The sequence below is a fragment of the Protopterus annectens genome, chromosome 14.part0 (assembly GCF_019279795.1).
Source record: "Protopterus annectens isolate FY-2018-M chromosome 14.part0, PAN1.0, whole genome shotgun sequence".
NCBI classification, from domain to species: Eukaryota; Metazoa; Chordata; order Ceratodontiformes; family Protopteridae; genus Protopterus; species Protopterus annectens.
The window spans coordinates 752456486-752478920 of record NC_056748.1 but is presented as its reverse complement, the minus strand read 5'-3'; the positions used below and the strand labels follow the sequence as shown (position 1 = coordinate 752478920).

General features: G+C 35.5%; 1 protein-coding gene across 1 annotated transcript in view; it reads left to right on the top strand.

Moving 5' to 3' along the window:
• Nucleotides 1–22435, top strand: part of PDZD7 (PDZ domain containing 7) — an 809774-nt gene that overhangs the window by 631082 nt on the left and 156257 nt on the right. Inside the window, exons 14-15 of the mRNA XM_044056491.1 lie at nucleotides 4550–4621; nucleotides 19493–20110. Of these exons, the coding sequence (XP_043912426.1) occupies nucleotides 4550–4621; nucleotides 19493–20110 (690 nt within the window). The remainder of the gene's footprint in view (nucleotides 1–4549; nucleotides 4622–19492; nucleotides 20111–22435) is intronic.

The following is a 22435-nucleotide window of genomic DNA, read 5'->3' as shown; positions in this document are numbered from 1 at the left end:
TAACCTGGCCTGCGACATAAATAGGACCTGATGGAGAGACAGATATGTGTCTCAGAGGTTGCCACTCCTCTGGAATAAGCTACCAATTCACATCAAATAAAGCCCCTCTATGACCCTGTTTAAGTGTAGCCTGGACGACTAGATGGGAAACTGTAAATTGCTGTCAGGGATTTCAGCTATGACCCTCCTAGATATGGGCAGTGGTTGCTAACTAATATCTCAAGTTTAGGCAAGATCCTTAATATTGGGTTTCTCTATTATATTGGGTTCACACCGCTAGGCTTATAAAAACCTTCAGGTCAGTAGCCCAGTAATCACCTATGAACCTACTTGCAAGGAACAGGTGTAAGTAAGGCAGAGAACTTATCCTGAAATGGACAACGGTCTATCACAGAACACACACACACACACACACACACACACACACACACACACACACACACACACACACACACACACACACACACACGCAATTCAGAGGATTGTCCAGTCATCTGTTTTGCATGTCCTTTGGAAATGGGAGGACACAGTAGACTCACTTCTACAGATGAAGGCTAGGCACCCTAGCTAGGAACTGAATCACTGAACCAATCATAGTGAGATAGCATAGTTAGCTAGGAAACTATTGGACACAAAAACAAGTCCAGATGTCTTCTTTTTCTTCAAAATCAGCTACCAGTTTTGAATTTAGTTTATAATCACCAGTACAGGTGTCACAGATTCACCTATATTATCTTCATGTTCTATTCCTTACTGAGATGTTAGGGTATGCTGTAAAAAGTCCATCTTCAATAATATTAAAACAGTTAATGCCACATAGTTACAAGATATGAGGTATGCCTAACTGAATACCCTGATTTGTAGCAGGAAAAAAATCAAATGGAGCTGGAAACTATTTATTTTAAGGGGTCTACTTCAGTAGACCAAAATACCACTTACCCAAAACACAGACAACTGAGACGAAAAGGCCGACAGCATGAGAACACTGACGCCCCAGAATACTGACTTACCACTCCAGGTAAGTAAATACTTGGCCATCTGTAAAAACAAATGAAATTAAACAACAGTATACACACAAATGTGGGGGGCTTCACCCCACACCCCCTATGTGGGGGGCTGCACCCCATACACCCCCAACTAAATATATCAACTCTGAGATCGCACTACCGCAAGTAAGGGGCAAAGTTTGACAGAATGGTTAAGCATTTACTTACCTGGAGTGGTGATTCGGTGTTCTGGATGTCGGTATTCTTGTACTGTCGGCCTTTTTGTCTCAGTTATCTGAATTTCAGATAAGTGGTATTTCAGTCTACTGAAGCAGACCCATCTTAAGACATACTGCATTCATTAGTCTCACAAAGTAAATATGATTTTTCTGTAGAAAACTAGTTAATTTTTATGCAAATACAGAAATATGAAAAGTCTGCTTTTTGTGGAGGAAGCTCCCCTGTAGCCCTTGTGTTGAGATGATGCCCTCCTATCTCACCTTTAGTTAAATATATCAGCTCTGAAGTCTTGCAGGAAAACATACCATATCTGTTATACATTGGGGTATAATATAGATATAACAAAACAGAATGGGACTTTTACACCCAAGAATGTATAACCACAGAGATGACATAATTTAATAAGGTGATATATGGAGAGGAATTAAAGGGATTCCTCAACAAACCCAGTGTAAAAACATTTTTTTCTTTTTAATTTGTACATAATTTATACTGAATTTGTTTTTCTATTTCTTTCTGTTTTCTTCAGTTATTTTTGTGCAAATTTTCAGAATCCTTCATTTTCATCGTTTTATATTCCATAAAACAAGCTCATGCTTTTTACCAATACCACTATAAAACTAACCAAACTCCCCTCTCCATCTATGCCTCCCATGGCACAAAAATAGAACCAGTAGAACAAACAAAACTTCTCAGAGTCACTCTTGACAATGGCCTGAAATTTGATAAACGCATAGCTTTAACTATCAAAAACATCCATACAAAACTTGGTGCTCTATATAGTGCTAAACCCTATCTCACCAGTCATGCCAGACTTACAACAGCTGGAACCCATCTATTATTCACCCTTTTCTACTGTTCCTAAATATTCACCAACCTCTGTAAATCCAATTTGAATAACCTCGGATCTTGCTATAATAAAATAGCCAAATTTGCCTCTAACCAGCCTCACAGAACATAACATTGCACTGCCCTTTGCCATCTTAACTGGACTGAACTCCCTAACTTACTATCCCTCAATCAATTATTAGTTGCCCATACAGTCATCCATAAACCTGACAACTGTCCTGCTCTAACCGACCTTGTCTAACCCTACACTAACCTCAGTTCGCTCAGGTCAGCTGATAAATTACTGTTCAAAGTATTCAAAACCAATAACTTTCATGGAGACTCGTTATACTTCCATAAAGTAGCCAAAGCTTGGAATTCTCTTCCCCAACATATCCTCTCCATCCCTGATACACATACTTTCAAACTTCTTTTAAAAGAATACTCAAATCATTGGCTCTGCTCCTGTATGTCCCCTGGCTAATTTACACCCAATTTTTCCTTCCTCCGCCTACACTCACTTCCACTGTCTTTTATTCTCTTATTTATGTTGGCATACTGTATTCTTCCTTTCTACTATTCATTAATACTTATTTTTTGTAAATATAATCTGTTCCTCAACTTGATTCAGTGTTTCATTACTCATGATATGTTGTTATATCCTGGTCTTCTGTTTGTTCTCCATATAAGCTTAATCTCTGTTTTAACCGGCTGTAATTCTTAAAGCTTTGTTTAGCATGGCGTGTAACATTTTTTATATCATATACAAAATCATTAATTTAACTTTCTTTGAGCTTTGTTCCCCAGGTCTCCACTGAAAACAGGTTACGTGGCTCAGTTGGACATTACCCAGTAATCAAATGTAAATAAAAGAAATATTCAAGATTAAGGCATTTGGCCTGTCTCTGTGGTACAGAAGGATAAACCACGACTATGACCTGGCCATACTATGTTCAAACTGTCTCATGCACTACATGAGTAGGGTATAGAAGTGAGATTAAGTGGCTTTCTGTGCCTCTCCAATAATGGAGAAGGGTGATGTGTCTTTCCTTCTATGCAAATGGAGGTTTCAGTGGTACTGGTTGCTGCAGATTGTTAGATATGACCTTGATGCTACCAAAGTGGTGACAATAGCCCATACAGGTGTGTGTGTGTGTGTGGGGGGGGGGGTGCACATAGAAGGAGGGCATAGGATATCCCTCAGTGATGCTCACATCAGCTCTCTAGATCTGTCTGTGTGTGTGGGGGGGCACATGTACATAGAGGGAAGGCACAGGATATCATCCCTCACTGATGCTTACATTAGTTATCTAGACCTGTGGGGGGGTATCTGTGTGGGTGGGTGTATGTGTGTGTCTATGTGTGTGTGTGTGTGTGTGTGTGTGTGTGTGTGTGTGTGTGTGTGTGTGTGTGTGTGTGTGATCACAAGTGTGTAGGAAGAATGTAGAGAATACCTCTCAATGATGCTCACATTAGTTATCAGGGGGTGGTTAGGGACATGCTAAAAATACACTTATAACATTTTTCATAAATAAAGGGGACTTGTACAGAAGGAAATTATGCCATGCATTTTTTTATTCTGGAGACAAAACACAGCCCAGTCTGGTGGGGCTAAAGTCTGAATCTCAGGCTGTTGGAATAAGGACACCCTCCCTTGAGAACCAGCAGATACTTCAACTCAGGCAGGTGCAGAAATTCCTCCATGGCTACCTGACTAATGGTCCCCTGTGGTCAGCTCTTGCTTGATGCAGGTAGATCCTCCTGCATCAAGAATGAATGGCATCACATATTAAAAAGGGATTGATGGTTGGCAGGCATAGAGAAAAAAGCATGTAGGAAAAAATCGATTAAAATGTTTGATTTGTTCATCTATTATTTCATGATTTGATAAGCATTTTGCTACAGTGTCATAATGGCTGAGATTATCTGTAAATGTATATATGTTTGCAGGTTTAAGTGCCATTGTCCTACATCATATATAAAGAACTGTATCATCATTTATTTCAGAAATTTCTGAAGAGCAGTAAATTAATCAGTTCTTTCTGTCTGTGATAGAATTTCTGACTGCTTCAGTAAATGAAAATAAATATTATTTATGCTTATTCTATTTACCTATACATTTGCAGATTTCTAGAGATAACTGTGTGAGTATATTCTAAAATTATTTAATTTTTGAGTACTTATTTCTGAGAAGTATGAGTGTTGAAATGGATGCTGACTGTACAGAATGTAAAGGCCTGATAGCACACAAGACTGTGTTATTTATTCACCTCAGTTCATAAGATAAAATTCGTTCTTCATTAGATTTAGCTTGTGTATGCTAAACCATTGTTTTACCATGTTATGTAGTAAGATGAAACACTGGTCAGAACAACTGCCAAATAGACAATTTACAAAACTGGAATTTTTTTGCTTTAAGCCAAATAGAAAAAAAAAATAAAATAAGGATTTTGTTAGTAAACAGATCAAGTATATGACTTTTTGTTTTATTTTAGCAGTTATACCTGCTTTGCGACCAGTTCAGAATGAAACACCACCAAGAAGACACCTTGTTACCCCTATACCAGGTCAGTAATGCTACATAATGATACATGATAGCTTTTGAGTAAAATCAAAATTTAAATCAGGGTCTCTTTTAATAAAACATTTTTTTTTAAACTTTGTGACTTGGGATATCCAGATTAATTTGTGGTATGTATGGACCAGGAAAGATTGCAAATAGTCATTACTGAGGCATTTTTTACAGTCTATGCCCAAAAATGTTCAACAGAAGATGACTGTCCTGCAAGAACTTAAACTCTTTCATATTTGAACAAAAGTGCCAAAGGATTGTCTTTCATGTGCATGTTAATTAATCCTTGCACGTTTTGGTTAGTCGGACATGGATGTCTAAAGTGAACTTCCTACAATCTAGAAAAGGACAGAGAAAGGAATCAAGGATAGTTTAAATAAAGCCGGCTCATGCTACTACTACAAATTGGGATTACTTCCAACTTTCAATCTCTCATTTTCTCTTTCAGTGACTCATGATCTTTGTTTCTCTCTTAGACCTGTCATGTTTACTCTGGAGAAATGGCACACTTGTGCTACTAATAATTACTTAATTTACTAAAAGCTGATAATCACTGATACAGTGCATACCACTGCTTTTATGAACGAGCATAACCTTGGTCGTACACGCTAATTCAGTACAAAAGTGGAAAATGCTGCCTAACAAATCTCAGCAGATCTACATTTACCTCTCTATACTGAATTCTATTATTGTGAAATGTAATTGCCCAGCCATCTATGGCAAATTATCTTTGTTGGATTAATGAGTGTCCTGTGTGACAATACCTCACACTAGACACATATTTACATAAACTCTCCGATAAACTGAAAGTGCACTTTAAAAATGAAAATGTCATATAGTGCCTCTGCAGCAATTTCATCCAATCATAAAAGGTTCCCTATGTAAAGACATGGAGTGGTCCAGCTCTGTAGTCCCAGTTAGCCCAGTATAGACCATTCTGAGTGCCACTTCTGCCATGGTCACTCCCTGAAGTACATAATCAAAGTTCTTGAAACTGGAAGTGCTATATACCCAACCACCTACAGCACCAGCGCTCAGTCTTATCTAATCACAGAGCCATGTATGATGTCAAAGCTGTTACCTGGTCTTGAAGTGTTAGTCAAATATTTTAATGCACTGGGAAATAACCAAACACTACCTCCTGTACTAGATTGTAATGGTAAACTTCACAGTTGTCATCTCTTCCTGAAAATCTAAAGCATTAGTCACTGATATAGCTTAAAGATGATTGATATTTATTAGTATAGGTGTATGTGGACACCTACAACTCCAGATAAAGATTCAGTGTACTTCAAAGAAAGCTGCAGAGGCAACATTTTTAAGAGTAGAATGGGAGAGTGATGCATTTTAATAATATATTTTACTGAAAATTTAGAAGAACTAAAAACCCATTACACAAACAAAAAATAAGACAGTAACTAATTAAAAATCAATGGTAATGGGAAAGGAGTGATGCCAAATATACATACAAAATATTAAAAAGTCCAGATGTGAAAAAATATCCAACAGTACTTACATGATTGACTTTTATTACAAAACAGATTTTATACTTGTTACTAAATGTAAGAGCTGCTATAAACTTTTGACAATTTTGAACAGTCAGCCAAGATAATGTCTTGATTCATGAGTTAGGTAATAGTAATATAATATGTAAATGAAAAAAATACAATCACCACTAAAAATAAAACAAAATGACACACTGAATGATTTAATCTCCGTATGCTTTTTTGGACTATCCCATTAAAAAAAAACACAGTAAATGATTTCTTCTCCATAGGCTTTAGACTATGTATCCGTAACAACCCCTGTGCATCATATATAATCAAACTCGTTTTAAAACAGTGTGACTTCTTTCAGTGAGTTGGTGCACTTCATTCAAAAACATTTTAAAATTTCCATTTCATTCAAACTAGGGAAATTGCAGGCATCTAGCTTTAACTGCAAACAATATTCCTTCCAGTCTAACAAGCCTTCAGTAGCAGTTTTCCCATAAACACACCCAACCTCTTCAAAGACTGCAAATTTGAACACATTATCATTATGTGCTAATGAATGTTTGCAAAAAGTATTTTTGCCGTTTTTAATAATCACTGCATGCATATGTTCATACACTGTGTGTTGCAGCCAGTGAGTTGTGTGTCCAATGTAAAATGCATTACATTTGTTGCATAAAGCAATGTCAAACACATTATTAATGGTACAGCAGTAAAGGGGAGGAGATGAGAAATTCTGAACTCCATTTCGCATTCACAAATGACCATACAGGTCTAAGTATGCTACAGTGCCAAAAATACATGTAAATTATCTCATTTAGTTAAAAGGCAAAATATACAATTACCACTGTTACACAGAAATATAAACCAGACCAAACTACAATGCTATAGTAAGCATTTCAGTAAATCATTAACTGATTAAAAAATAGTATTACCCCAAAAATAAGACCGAGTCTTATACTCTTTCCCCCACCGAAATATGCATTAGGGCTTATTATCAGGGGATGCCTTATTTACCCCCCCATACAACAATCTACATTTATTCATTTATTCATGTACACAAATTGACATTTATTTGGTACTTTTCTGTTATTGGACAACAGTTCTATGTAACGAGTTAACAGCTGTGTGAGAATTCTGCATAAACAGTGCAATAAACATTTCAACTTCAGAATATCTACACCTTGGTTTTCACAGTGCAATATTTCATGTTTAACAGAAAGTGCAGAAAAATCTCAGTACATGTGTATTGGAGGAGGGAAATTAAACTGAAAGCAGAAGCAAGCCATTCTGTTGCCCCAATAATGGAAAAGCTATTCAAATGCAGTCATGTCATCTTCTTCTGGAACATTGTCATAAGTCTCCAACCCCTGAATTCTGACCTGAATTTCTTGCGACTCCATTTCCTGTAGAACTATTGGCCCCAATCCGTCATGCCTAGCAGTACAGCTCTCCTTAAATGAGCACTGCTTGTCCAAGTAGCCTGCTCATAGTACTTTGGCAACACAGCTGTCAGTGATTTTATCCCATGAATTTTTCACACAAGTCACGACCTCTTGCAGGCTAGGCTTCACAAAGTTTCCATGCTGATTTCTCTCCATTCTATTTTCAGTGTAGTCATTTAATTCCATGCGCAAATGGTCCTTGAATGGCTTGTTTATTTCAATATCAAGAGTCTGGAAATAGCCAGTCATTCCTGCAGGAATCATTATTTGATTTATTCTTCTCCTTGCAAGGAATTTCTTCATGTCTTTAGCGCGGTGAGTGCTGGCTGAATCCCAGACTAGCAGACTTCTTTCGCTACCTCGCAAAACAAGTGGCAGCATTACATCTACCCACATCCTTATAACTGCTTGTATGCACCAGGCTTTTTTGGTTTCAAGAATGTAAATGGCCGAAACACGTTCAATCTTATCTTTCTTTCCCTTACTAATGATTAGAGATGGGGTTTTCTTTCCATCTAGATGAATTGTCAAAATACAGATAACACATGCACTCTCGTAACCAGTGGAGGGAATGTAGATTGACAAGGCACCCCTTTGATCAATTGTTGTTTGAGATACTTGGCCAATAAACACTGCAGTTTCATCCATAGCAATCATGTTGAAAAGTTGGTATTTAGAAAAGTCGATGCCATCAACAAAGGACTTGAATGCAAGTGCACGTTTAATAACTTCAGTATCTTCCAGCCTGAACAATGTTTTTGATCTTCTTAGAGACAGTTCATATCACTGAAGGAAGCCATCCAGCCAATGTTGTGATGCTTTGAATTCTTCTGGGGATATTTCTAACTGTGGTGCCATTGCAAGGGCAAATGCTTGAATATCAGCCCTGTGCACAAACTTTGCTCTCCTGTTAGCAATCCATTCACAGATGATGTCTTCCAGCTCAGGAAATAATGGTTGCTGACCCGAGCCACACTTGCACTTCTTAACATTTTCCTCTTCGGCCTGTTGACTGAGGTTATCGTATGCTGCAAGCCATTTTCGGACCATTCGGAGATCTAACTTCTTCTCTTTGCAGAAAGCTATCAGATTCTTTCCCCAGGAGTGCTCCATGATTCCTTTCTTGTACTCAATGGAATATCTCTTTCTTTTTGCACTCATCTTGTCTGGGGGGGTTAATTGAAGACTTATGAGACTGGAGTGGCAACACAAAATGGCGACAGTTAGGAAGACACAACCACAGGCATTCGTTATCTACAGTGTGTGCTTTACGCATGTTTTCTGTACTTTGACCAATCAAAGTACACCTGCCAGTGTTTATGGGCCAAGGATATCAACTGTCAAGTGTGAGTGATGATTAGGGTTACAGTAAGAATCGTGGAGGACTCCCAGGGAAAGAATTTTATGACTTTCTGCAAAGGGAAGAAGTTGGGTGTCCGAATGGTCTGAAAATGGCGAGCAGAGTATGATAACCTCAGTCAACAGGTGTCAATAATATTATTTTGTAATTCAACATGTCTGTAGTGTGTTGTTGACGATCTTAACTGGGGCTTATTTTTGGGGTATGGCTTATATCATGATCACCATGGAAAACCATGATAGGCCTTATTCTCTGGTTAGGTCTTACTTACGAAGAAATACAGTAGCACTACTGAAATATTTCTCAATAGACTCAAGAGGTAATGTGTTGGAGTTATCCAAATTATATGATTCAAATAAAATTGAATAAAATTAATTTTAGTCTCATAACCCATGAAATCTGTGTGTCTTTGCAAAAGTGCGGAGTAGTAAAAACTGAATAAGACAGGAAATTAAACACTTTTAAATTTTAATTAAAGGACACTGATAAAAATATTAGTGAGTTACTTGAATAATATACAATTCAGATTAATAGATTTACATAGAAGCAATGCCACCTCCAAGTGTAGTGCAAAAGAAGATTTGAGAAAGCACTTATCTGACTCACCAACAGACAGGGTACTTTTGATTTAGAAATATAACTAGATAAAAAATGTAAGAAGTATGGGGAGATTTCTAGCTATAGCAGAGCCAGGCCTACAAAGCAGCCAAAACAGAATTAGATGATAAATAAGTTGAGATACATGTCAGTTTATTAGTTCTAGCAACCAAATAGTAAATATGCAGTTCTGGAATCATGACCCCCAAATGTTTTATTAAAAGACAACCCCTTCAAGGAGATAAAAGCGATTTGGAATACCAAACAATTTGCTAAAGAAATGAGAAAACAAAAAAGATATAGATATGTGATGAATAAAAGAATTAATAAAAACAAATAGTTTACGAAGATATTCATCCTTGGTATGGCCACCTTTCATAAAAACATACATTTAAGACAGTCCATCTTATAACATTGTTTTAATAGTTGTTGAAGAATGAAAAAGATTATTCTTCCAAAACATATTTGGATCCAAAGAAATCAAACACAATGCCAACAGCAAATGCTACATAAAGTAAGGGAGAGTAAATGCCACTAAAGGCAAATTAAAAAAAATAATAATTCTGAGTTGGTCAAAAGGATTCTAGGGATATCTGGCTTGAAACACATTTGATGAAAGCTAAAATAATAATGGAAAACATTTTAATAAAATCTTAATGTAAAAGATAAAGAGGTTACATTAAGTTTTAGACAGAATAAAAATAAATAAGGATAACATATATAAGTTAAATAAATAGGGGACAGATATAACCTCAACAGGTATCTGGTGTAATGGAAATACTTTTTGAAAGAGTATTGTTGTTCCAAGCTATATGGAAGATTTCTCATATACTTTTTTTCAGTATTGAAGGAAGGCCATACTTTAACACAGCAGTAAACCACAACCAGTGTATAACTGTATCAAAGATTTTCAATTCATAGATAAAGAAAATAAATATTAGTTTCTTAGATTTCTAATGTAAAAAATTATAAAAAAAAATATGATAAAGTGATTGCTAGTGTGGAATAAAATCACTCTTGAAAGTTAGAAATGATATTAAAAATAGTAACTTTAATCTATTACTTAAAACTAAAGTTAATATTTTATATCTAATTTATTAGACTTATTGGTATCTATTTTTATAAAAATGGGACTGAGATTTGGCTTTGGAGGAAGAATTACTTTTGATTATGAACAAAATTGCTGCAATATAGAATATATTATCACACCATTAAGCTTTTGTAATAATTTCAAAGAAAATTATTTTTACAGTGTAGAATAAAATGTATCAAGCCTGTAATCATGTGAAGTTTGAAGACAGAAAATAACATTGATAATTTTGTTTAAAGTCAGTTCTTGTTCTGGAATAGATCTATTAGCAGAATGACTATAAAGTTTATATGGCTTATAGAATCACAAGAAAAGGACTTTATATCATTGTCTTCAGCCACCTTTGAGAAGAAATAATAACTGCCTCTATAATCCAGTAAAAGCATTGTTTCGCAGAAGAAAAAAATCTTCTAATTAAGAATCATATTTGATATTTGAAAAAAAAAGTGTTGGGGGAATGTCCGATTTTACTATCTTTGCCAGATAAGGAGAGGGAGGCTGTGCCTGTTCTGAGTATTTTGCTAAAATATAATATTACACTATATATACAAATTTAGATGAAGAATTCAGTAATTTTGAAAATCAGACATAAGGTTCTGCTTATCACTTGAAAAATCATGGAACTACAGTTTCTGTAAAAAAAGACATGTATTGTCAACTCACTTACCTAAATATATGTACCCAAGTTTTTTTCCATATGATTTATTGTAAATGTTATCTCTTTAACTGTTAGTTTAGTTACTCATGATAATGTCTTAACTGTTTGTAAGTAAAATTTAAAAACTCACCGCAGAGCTTTTCTCCTCGGGTCTCTACTGAAAACGAGCCGAAAACTCAGCTGGACTAACCCGGTTAACACATGTAAAATAAAATAAAATAATAAACTAACTACCCAAACCTGAATAGACACCATAGATGAAACCCTGTCATATATCAAGCTTAACATGTGAATAGTTGAAACTTCTATATTCCATACAGTAGAACTAAGTAACTCACATTTAAAGGCTGGTTGCATTTATCTCATTCAAGTATGTTGTGCTTGAAAGGTAGACCAAGCACTACAGTGACCATGTAGCTAAATCGTGGTATTGAATTTGTGGTGTTCAGTGATATGCTGAAGTAGTTTGAATGTGAGACAGTGAATTAAATTAAAGTAGGGTGGATGATTTAAATTAAACAATGAAAGTAACAGTTTGTTTGCTTGCTTAATTTAAAAGGTTTTCTTACATTTAAACATAACTGTGAGTCAGAGCTCCAGACAACTGGTGTCCAGCTTTCCAGTCCCCAGGAATCTGACATTTCATTAACTGAGAGATAATATAAGTGAGTTAAATGATAACTGATAAAACTGTTTTCCAACTGTCCAAATGAAGTGGATTTTACTCCTAAGAGTAAGTCACCAAATAATTTAATCTTAACTCTGCAGTTAAGTTTGAATTTTATGTGAAAAATTTAAGATTATATTAACCCCTAGCTATAAATCAAAGAAAAGAAGAAAGCATTCAACTAACAATCAATATTTGTCTGTTAAAGGGAAAAAAATGAAATCACATTTATTGGGAGAAAGCTGTCCATAATGGTCCATTAAATTAGGATTGCTTTAACTCATAATGACAGCTATTACCCAAAGAGGAAAGATGGTGACTAGTTTTCTTGTTGTTGGGGAGCTTGATAAATACATTTACTTTACCTGCTATCACAGTAAGATAATCTTGATATTTGTACTAAAAATTGACAAGAAAAAACTAACCTGATTATTCAGGAGCACATACAAGTTCAATGAAGGTATACACACATTCAATGATAGAATGTGAAAAACTATGAAACAGTAGCCTCACTCAAAATGAATGTTCCATCCAAAAATTTTACAAAAAATAGTTTTCACCAAAATAACATCACTGCCATTATTGTATTCATTTAAAAGAATTATAGTTTTGATTCTTTTATTATACGCCATTGTTCAGATAATATTTAAATTATTTAGATAAGAGAAATACATGAGAATGACTTTTGTAGATTAAAGAGAATAATAATACCCTTTCTCAAACAGCTACTTATCTATCACATTCAAAGACTTATACAGATTAATAAAAATTAAGATTGCTTAGCAAAAGTAAAAAAAAGAAAGAAAAATAAGCACAGTCAAGAAACTCAGACATGTGCCCAACGAAACAGACAAACATATGTCAAATGCATTAAGAGAAAACAAACTAATCCTTAAGTCTATAGCAAATATATATATATATATATATATATATATATATATATATATATATATATATATATATATATATATATATATATATGGATTCACTACTAAATCCCGAAATTGCACAATTCCGAAGCGCAAAATACCGAGACTATAAGCCCAAAACCCAACATTACCGAAATGTTAAAACCGCGAAATTCAAAATCCCGAAAGTACTACATACATACAGCACACACACAAACATACACACAGCCTCCCCCATAACCAAACAAACCACCCTACACTAAAGATATGTAGGGGAGATTTGCAACCCTGCACCCTCCATGTGGGGGGCTGTGGCCCCACACACCCCCTACTTTAATATTCTAACTCCAAGATTGCACAAACATACATGCAAGGCAAACTCACACCCACATACTACAGCCCCACACACACACACACACACACACACACACACACACACACACACACACACACACACACCACAGTCACAACACACACTTACACACATTAAAGCCCCTCACAAACACACTTACACACACATACTTACCTGAACCACAACACCAGAAGCGTTAACTCAAAATCCGTTAACATCGGGATTTTGAATTTCACGCTTCTGGTCTTTCAGTAATGCGGTAATGTGGGGTTTCGGCTACATGGTATTGAGCTTTTGAAATTCGATATTTCAAAAGTTTGAGATTTAGTAGTGTTCCCATATATATATATATATATATATATATATATATATATATATATATATATATATATATATATATATATATATATATATATATATATATATATATATATATATATATATCATGTTACATATACTATTTTCTTGAAGTTGACTAGAATATGTAAGTGGATAGCAAATTAAAAAAAAAATTAACCAAAAACCTTTCCTCAACGTCTCCATGCCTAGCATGAACTACCTCCTACAGAAAATAATATGATTAAAATAAAGTAGCAATACTAAAACTTATATAACATACTTAATCTAGAAGAACATGTAAAGTTAAATATGACAGTGTTCAAGATCAAGAATAGCTTCATACCAGCACTCTTAATATTTGTTGAAAGAGATGCTGGAAATGCTTCTGAAATCTTATATAATTAGTATTCAAAATATCCATAAATGTAGCTTACTGTTTATGTTTAATCTTAAAGTTTGTTTGAAGGTGTTGGAGGATATTAGTCTTGCTAAATTACCAAGTAAAGTTGAATTTATAGCAGGACTCCATACAACAAATTCCAATAATATAAAAAAGTTCATATAGTTCTAACATAGGGTCTGGTAGTGATTTGTTTGTTGAGTTGCCCAATGTGTTGTCTTTTTAATTAAGATGTGTTTTTAGACTTGGAGTGATTGATGATGTCATTAAAAGGCTGTTGAACAGACACATGGAGTATTAGCTGAAAATGTTGGTGGAATTCTTTTTTCTACTAAATTATTTTCTGACTACACTGCTGCCAGGCTGAATGAGTTCACAGTTCTATATGGCAAGACAATGAATGATACCAGTTCAGTGCATCTCATTTTGTAGATACTGTGGGCTTCTTGAGCATTATGGGAAATAGTACTAGAGACTGTCTCAGTCTCAGTGTTTTTGGTCTGATTATCATCCTTCTTCAGTTTTGAAAAGCAGTCAGTTGTCCAGATAATAAACAGAACAAGCTCAAAGTCTCATACTGAGTAAAGTGCAACAATAAATGAAGCAATAAAAACTGACATTTATACCTAACACTAAGAAATCATTTGTGTTTATTAAATTCTTAGATCAGAAAACCTACTATTTGAATCAAGATTTTCTTAATTTCTTTTGATACTAATATGTGTGGTAATACTAAAGTGTTCTGCATCATGTTACTATTCAGCCACAGTATAAGGGGTGGGAGTCCATCACTTCCATACTATTCACAGAGTTTGCAGATATGAGCAGTATTGCTTCATTGTGATTAACCAGATTCACTTCAGAATCTCAAAATTCTGACTCATCAAATTTCATATGCTCGAAACCATATGATTGATGTTTTGGAATATCAAAATTCCAAAACAAATAAAAAAAAAATTAAATGCTTCTGCAGGGGGGCAACCCCCCACCCCCGCTACTTAAATACCCCCCCTGCACCCCCGCTACTTAAATATTCCAACTCTGTGATCACTCTACAGCAAGGAAAAAGGAAATCTCCTGTTCTGCTCTATATGCAGATCTCCATTCACAATGTCGAGATTCCGAAAGTTCACTCGTATGGTCTCAGCCGTATAAAATTTGATCTTTCAGGATTTTGGCATTGTGAAGTGTTCCCGATTATCCATGTTTTTATATATCTCATCTTTATCAGTTTCTAGGCATTCTTTATATATGTAGAAGAATGAGAGACAAATATACAGGCCCTCTTTACATAATGCATGCTGGTGCAGAAGACCACAGCATCAGCAAATTAAGAAGAAAATTAAGTTTGTTTACTTTGAAATTTGTAACCTCTGCTTGAGTGAAATTCTTTGTTATTAACTATTGGATTAAAAGAGAGGAAAAGTCACTCAAAATATGGAACTCAGTTTTTAAATCTTATTTATTTTGATGGAGTTTTACATCAAAGTTTCATCAACTCATAATTCCTGTGGCTCAAAAACCTGGATGCACAATTAATTTACAGTGCCTTCTTGTAAACTATTTCCTTTTCCAGTGATTGTGGATGATCATGATGTTTGATCATGTGTTTTGCAATCGCACTTGGCAACATTTCTTTTAACGTAGCTGTTAAATATGTTGGATTGCTATTAGAGCTTACAGCGCTGAAAGCAGTGATGAGTTTTACTTGATTTTGATTGTCTGCTTAATAATATTATACTTTTCATGGCTACTTTTCACTTACTTGTGCTATTAGATTTTAATTGATTTTCATTTTCTTGATTGTTTTTGGTTGTCTTTTTAATAACAGATTTTACTTAGTGTTGATGGTCTGTTTAATAATATTAGATTTTCCTTGATTCTGATTGTTACCTGCTTAATAATATTATAGTTTACTTGATTTAGATTTTTTTTGTCTGCTTAATAATGTTATAGTTTACATGGGCTACCTCTCACTTACTCAATGCTCAGCTGCTTACAGGTCATTTGCTCATAGCTAGATACTTGTATATTTTAGTGCAATACACTCAAATACATAGGTAATGTCTGAAAATTTAAGTTTGCATGACCTCAGAGGTAGGATATTTAAAGTCCAAGGATATGGGAGGCAGGGCTGTCATGTCAGGGGGCGAAGGTAGTGTCACCCTTGCAAAAATGTTTTTGTAAACTTTGTTGCCAACCATCAGTATAAATTGACTCAGAATTGGTAGAGTGTTGCTGAATCTCAAGCAACTGGTGTTCAAGCTAATAAAGCAGGTCAGTTTTTATACATCTATTACAAAACAAAAATCTGTTTAAAATGTGTCTGCTGAAAATGTGACAACATAGTGGTCATTATGCTGTTTTGGTGTTTTATTCACATTGTTTGATCTGGAAATGTACAATTAGATGAGAAGGTGTATAATAGAAAATGATTTACACAGATATAGGGGATTATGATCAGGTCACAAATTGTAATTTCTTATGTGTTCAAGACATGGATGCTGTATCAAGAACTCATGATTTTAAATTATAATTGGAGAGCCGATCATATTTCTTTGCAGTGCGTGGAGATTTGTTTGTTCCATGTACCACTAGCTACAGAAAAAAATAAATTAAAAAAAAGTGAAGTAGTGTACATTTGAAAGTCAGTAATGTAATTGGAAATCACTTTACATCTGTATGCACTTACTGTGTAACAGAAGCAGCTGGTTCCCAAATATATTTTGAGTGTACTGTAGACAGCAGACAGAAGTGGAGTTGAAATTAATCCATTTCATGTTCTTCTGCTATTTATGTACAAATATTAGCTAAATAGTGCCTGGTTCAGCACTACTACAAAGCCAGATATTATGTTAACTACATAGGGGTGCTTAACAATTGTTAAGCAGTCTTCTAAATGTTGCTAAGTTTGGTCTTATGCTATAGTAGCACTGACAAGGATGTCATATGTTAGAACTGATATTTAAGCATTATAACAGTGCACCATGTACTATATATTTGTAAGGTAAAATGCTGGCTATGTTCAAGGATTCTACATCCACTTCTAAGCACATGCTTTGGCACCTTGCACCTTCTCTTGGCCAGACATTGTTAAAGTGACAGGACACCATCACATATTGCATTATGTGTAGTAGGATAAAACATATCAGTGCACCATTTCCCAAAATGAAATCTTGTGTTTCTGATTATTTCAACAGTTAACACAAGGATGGTACTCACACATTTCTGATGTTTTATTCACATAGACTATGATGTCATCCACTTAGCTAAAGAAAATAATTTTTATGACCAGTCATATAACCCTACAACAGTGGACTGATGCAGATCAGGAGATCTCATTCAGCTTTAGTAAGTGCCCAAAATATGGATCAGCATTAACATATTTATTATAGTTACTTTAATTTTTTTTTCCTTAGCAACTAAATTAAAAATGTAGGTTTGTACTGGTATGAAAATGAGAAAAATAATTTCATTGAACTAGTGTGCGTGTGTGCGTGTGTGCATGTGTGTATGTGTGTGTGTGTGTGTGTGTGTGTGTGTGTGTGTGTGTCTGTGTGCACAAATGTGTGAAATTTAATAAGTTTGTATTTGTTCCTCCTCTATCCTTAATGTTACTGTGAAGAAAATGAAAACATTGTCATCTGTGTTAGCACATCTTGCAGGAGATTTATGTATATTCTCAGATTAACTTGTATTGTATGCCAGCATGTCTAATTGTGAAAATGTAAATAAGTTTTTAAAATGATGAGTATCTCGCTGCTTATACAAATTGTTTAAAGAATATGTCAGTGTTTTGATACATTTCTAATTGCACATGTTTGTGAGGGAGATTCTAAAGTACAAACTGTTTGTGGAGAATCAGCTAAAGAGTGAGTGATGTCATTGGAATGTCCCTGAATGCTAGGTGATTATTTGAACAGCTGATTGGCAGGAAAAAAAACTTTTCTAACAGCTGAGTATTATTTTTAAAATAAGACAGTTAAGACAGTTAACCTGGACTATAAAATGCACTGCTGAAGTCAGTTACAGTGCTGGGCAGTTAGTGAAGAGCTGCATTCAGTAACAGTGCTGTGCAGTAGACACCTAAGAAAAAGGACTCACCAAACAATGTAAGCCTGCCTTTGCCTTACTGTTATGTTTTAGATTAGATCAGGGACAAAGTTCTCTAGTTAGAGTAGGAAAGTTTAGTTATTTAGACAGAGTTTTTCTAAAATTATGGGCTTCTATCATATGGTTTAATTTTATATTTCTGGTGATTGGATTCTGATGTTTATTGAAAGTTATTGATTTACATTCTTGTAATAATTTACTTATTATTAAATGTTTTCATTACTTTACATTGTGGGTGGATCAGTGTGTTCTTTAGAGATTAGAGTGTGTTTATACCTGTTTGATACTCCCAGGGTCACCTCAAATATCAGTCTGCTTCTGGTCATAGCTAGATCACCCTTTGAAGGGTGTGTAGACTTGTCTGACTCTGGTGGCAGCATTTACCATTTGTACTGGGGAGGGACACAGCTGGAAATCTGTGTCAGGCTTTCCTGTAAGTGTTTGAGTGTGTAAGATTTACATTTATTTTGAGTGTGAGTTAGAGGTCTTAAACTAGAACACACTGCTCTGAAGTGTATAATAAGGGATTACATTTGGAGTGGACAGAGGTATATAGTCCAGTCCCAGGAAATAGAGCATGTTCCTGTTGTGCTCTTAAGGGAAATTGTGGAATTTTACTGTTGTGTGCTCTGTGCTCTGGTGTTTTCTGTGACACTGCCACACTGGAGTCAGTAGTGGGGATTGAGGCTCCTTAATTACTGACCCAGGTTTTAAGTGGGGGACATCACATTACTGTTGGCAGTCTGTTAGGATATTAGCTATGCATCACATTTTATTGGTGGCAGTCTGGTTGAATATTAACTGGATGTCACATTTACCATCCAGATACCTCAGTACCTGCCAATGCTGGGTCTCCCAGCTGTCTCCTTGCTACTCCTCAGCTTCTGATACAGTTCTGCTGGGACTAGTCCCATAGCTTGACTTTCAGGGGCTCAGCATGTCTGTGCTTCCATCTGGTGTTTTTTTTTTTTTACTTATGACCTATCATTTCCCCCTTCCTTTGCAGACCAAAAGAGGCATGCCTGGGGGAAAGGCATGCAGTGGAGATATGCAGATTATTGTTCCCGCCTCCACAGCAGCTCAGTGATGTCTCCACCTTGTTCCCCCCTTTAGGAATGCCTACCAATATGCCTTCCCAAGCCTCCACCAGGTAACAACAAGGTAGACATCCAAAGGTCCACTCATCTCCCCTGGGATGATAATGTCCATTCCTCCCTGCCACTTCTGTCATTTGCCAAAGCCACTAATAAAACCAGGGTCACTTGGGTCATAGTCATGGATTTATACCTCTATGCCATCTGAACAGCTGTGTATTGACTACATAGTTGTGTATGTGTCTGTATATGCATATGCTTTGTGCCTGGGAGGGGAATGGTTCAGTGTGTGTGTGTAATTGCAATGTATAAGCCCCCTTTAATGCAAGTTGTATGCTTTTTTTATACAGATTATAGAGGAGGTTTCCATCTCAGAGCCACTCAGAATGAAGAAGAGGGGTCACTGACAGATAAAACAGAGGGGTTCAAAATGTTGGACCTAACAGAGCACAAGAGGCGACATAAAAGACTCATGTCTCTTGAAGATGTGCCAGTGGATTCTTATGTAGAAGAAGCAAGTGCCTTGCAGCCTGCCAAAGACAGTCCAATGAGGTCCAACTGGCTGTTAGCAGAACCTGTGCAGACTTCAGTTCCTTCTCCACGTGGGAGACGAGTTTCCGGAACAGTCAGATCTGTCCACTATGAAGAAGTTTCTCTGCATTCTACAAATAAGCAAGATGCTGAATATGAAAAGGGAATATCACAATTAAGCCAGCTAAAACTGAAAGGAGAGAAAGCAAAAGACAGCTTATATTCATCAATAAACAAAAGCAGAAAATCCAGGCCACTTTTATCTCAGATATTTGGAGGCAGTTCTGCCACCTCAACCAAACAGATAGGAGAGACTAGGGCTACATCTGTATATGGTCTAGAAAATGAAGAGGTGCTGCAGAATGGTTATGCAGAAGGACAAGAAATCCAGTATGAAATGTCTACTGTCAAGATCTCCAAAATGAAGCAATCACTAGGTGAGTCTTGGTTTATTTTAATTGCACTATCCTAATTTACTTAATTACTTATAAATTTATGTTTTGTGATCACATTAGCTGTGCTGGGTAGTATCAATTTTGAGAAGGGGACCTGAGGGAAAAGCACACAAAATGCACAAGGCAACATAACATTGTAGGGAAAATATGTAACATAGTATAATTAATAAAAGCTGTGTATATAAAAACATAATTGAAGAAAATGTTAGAAATACACTGAATCAGATTATCTACCATCACACAGGTCATTGCAGTTTGAATGTTAAACAAGTGAGAAGTAAAAGTCACTTTGTTGCCTTAAAATTTCAAGGAATACCTATAGGCTTCAGCATTGCCTGAGTTCTGTCTCCTGTCAATACATTTTGCAATAACAGTTTAAAAATGAGTCTAATCCAGTTGCAGATTCAGTTATTTCTAAGTTATGTTATAGTCCCAGCATGTCACCCTTTAACCTACATTGCAGTAAATATAATTGTAGTGTCTGGGATTAATGAAAATACTTTGCACTGCAGATTAGGTTGTAAATCCATAAATTAATTGCACTATGCAATAGCCACTGAGATGGGAGCGCCCAGTGCATAAAACTACTATCCTTTTCACTTGTACATGAAGTTGCATTAGACTTGGAGAAGGGGTATATGTACTCTTTGAGAGATTACCGACTTTCTGATCAGCACTGACTAAGAAGTAATTACTGAGCCACTCTGGAAATGTTCAAGTTGTCAATAAATATTCAACTAAGAAATATTCAACTAAACTATCACATTAACAGTTTCTGCAGCAAAGTCAAGTCCACGGAAGTCCCGAATCAAGTAGCATGGGCTGAAATGTGTGATAATTTAGTTTTTTTATGAAAACTATCCAACAAAATTAAGTTTCTTTATTGTGTTAAATATTAGCAGCCCAAGCACAAATTAGAATGTACAAACAACTCTGCTGCCCTGATTGTTTTGGTAAACTTCTGGTAAACTGTAATTTACTTGTGAAAGAAAGTCCAATGGAGGGATGGTGCTCAAAGGGGTTACAGTGATACCCTAAAAATTAAACATACTCATCTGCCCATCAGTGCAAAACTGCATACACAGGATACTTGCTAATAATATTCAATGTCATTAATATCAATGTATGCAAATATACACCAATAAAAAGGAAGACAAATTATTGGATAATGCATACACGGTATTCTTTAGAAAGATCACTACAAAAGTATATTATAGCATTTATTTTTATCAGCAGTGAGTGTGCCATTTCCACAGCTGAAGGTTTTCCCATTGATGACATACCGCCTGTGAGGATACTCCTGTGAGGAACCAGGGCTGATCTTGCACCCTCATAATTACTGGCATAAGTAGAATAAGACAAAGTAATATGTCCCATTAGTTTGTTATTGTGCTGATTTTGCCACTTCTGAATATTGTTCAACCCACACTCAAGCTACAGTTAGTTTTTACTCTGCGTTGACTTATTCTGTTTGTAATTTCTTACTACATTCTTCTATAATATTAGTTATTTACTATTCAGTATTTCACCCATCAAACAAGCTAGAATTAATTTTACTGTGGTTTGACCTCAGTGCATTATTTTTGTAGCTTCTTAATTTCTTTGTTCTTCCCAAAGCACTGATTGTTCATTATTATATGATGTTAACAAAGGGTATTGAATATTGGAATTGAATGCTGTTGTGGAAAATATTTAATCTCAAAGGATCATCACACCAAGTGTACATTTTTTTAGGCCTGAGCATCAGATCTGTAACTGTGATTTTTGTGCTTTAAGTCATTTGAAAAGCAATTTATACAAAAAGCTTTAACCTTCATCTGGATGAAAAACATATTAAAACCATGAAGAACTTCTTGAAGGACATTTTGTTTGTATAACATGAGCATGCATTTCTTCACAATTCCATATGCACAATACATACAAATGGAATATCTTTAAATTCAATCTCTTCATCTCAGCAATATTTCATATAACTTCGAAAGGCTGGTGGCACTGTGAATATGGTAACTCCCAAAACAGGGAAATGCAGTCCTCTGTTGAAGTGTCTTCCAAACCTCTACTGACATCAGTTGCATATCAATTTTCTGTATTTCTAGATAAAATAACTGTAAAATCTATAGAAACGAATTATTGTTAAATAGTCTGCTGTATTTTCAATATATAGTACAGTAGAATGTCATCACTGGGATGCAGTCACTTGTTTTGATAGCTGAGTTTGGGCCACAGTTGCTTGAATGGAAGAGCTTGAGCAGTCATTTGTTCATGTTTCACTATTTTCCTATCAGCAAAGTAAAATCATTAACACTC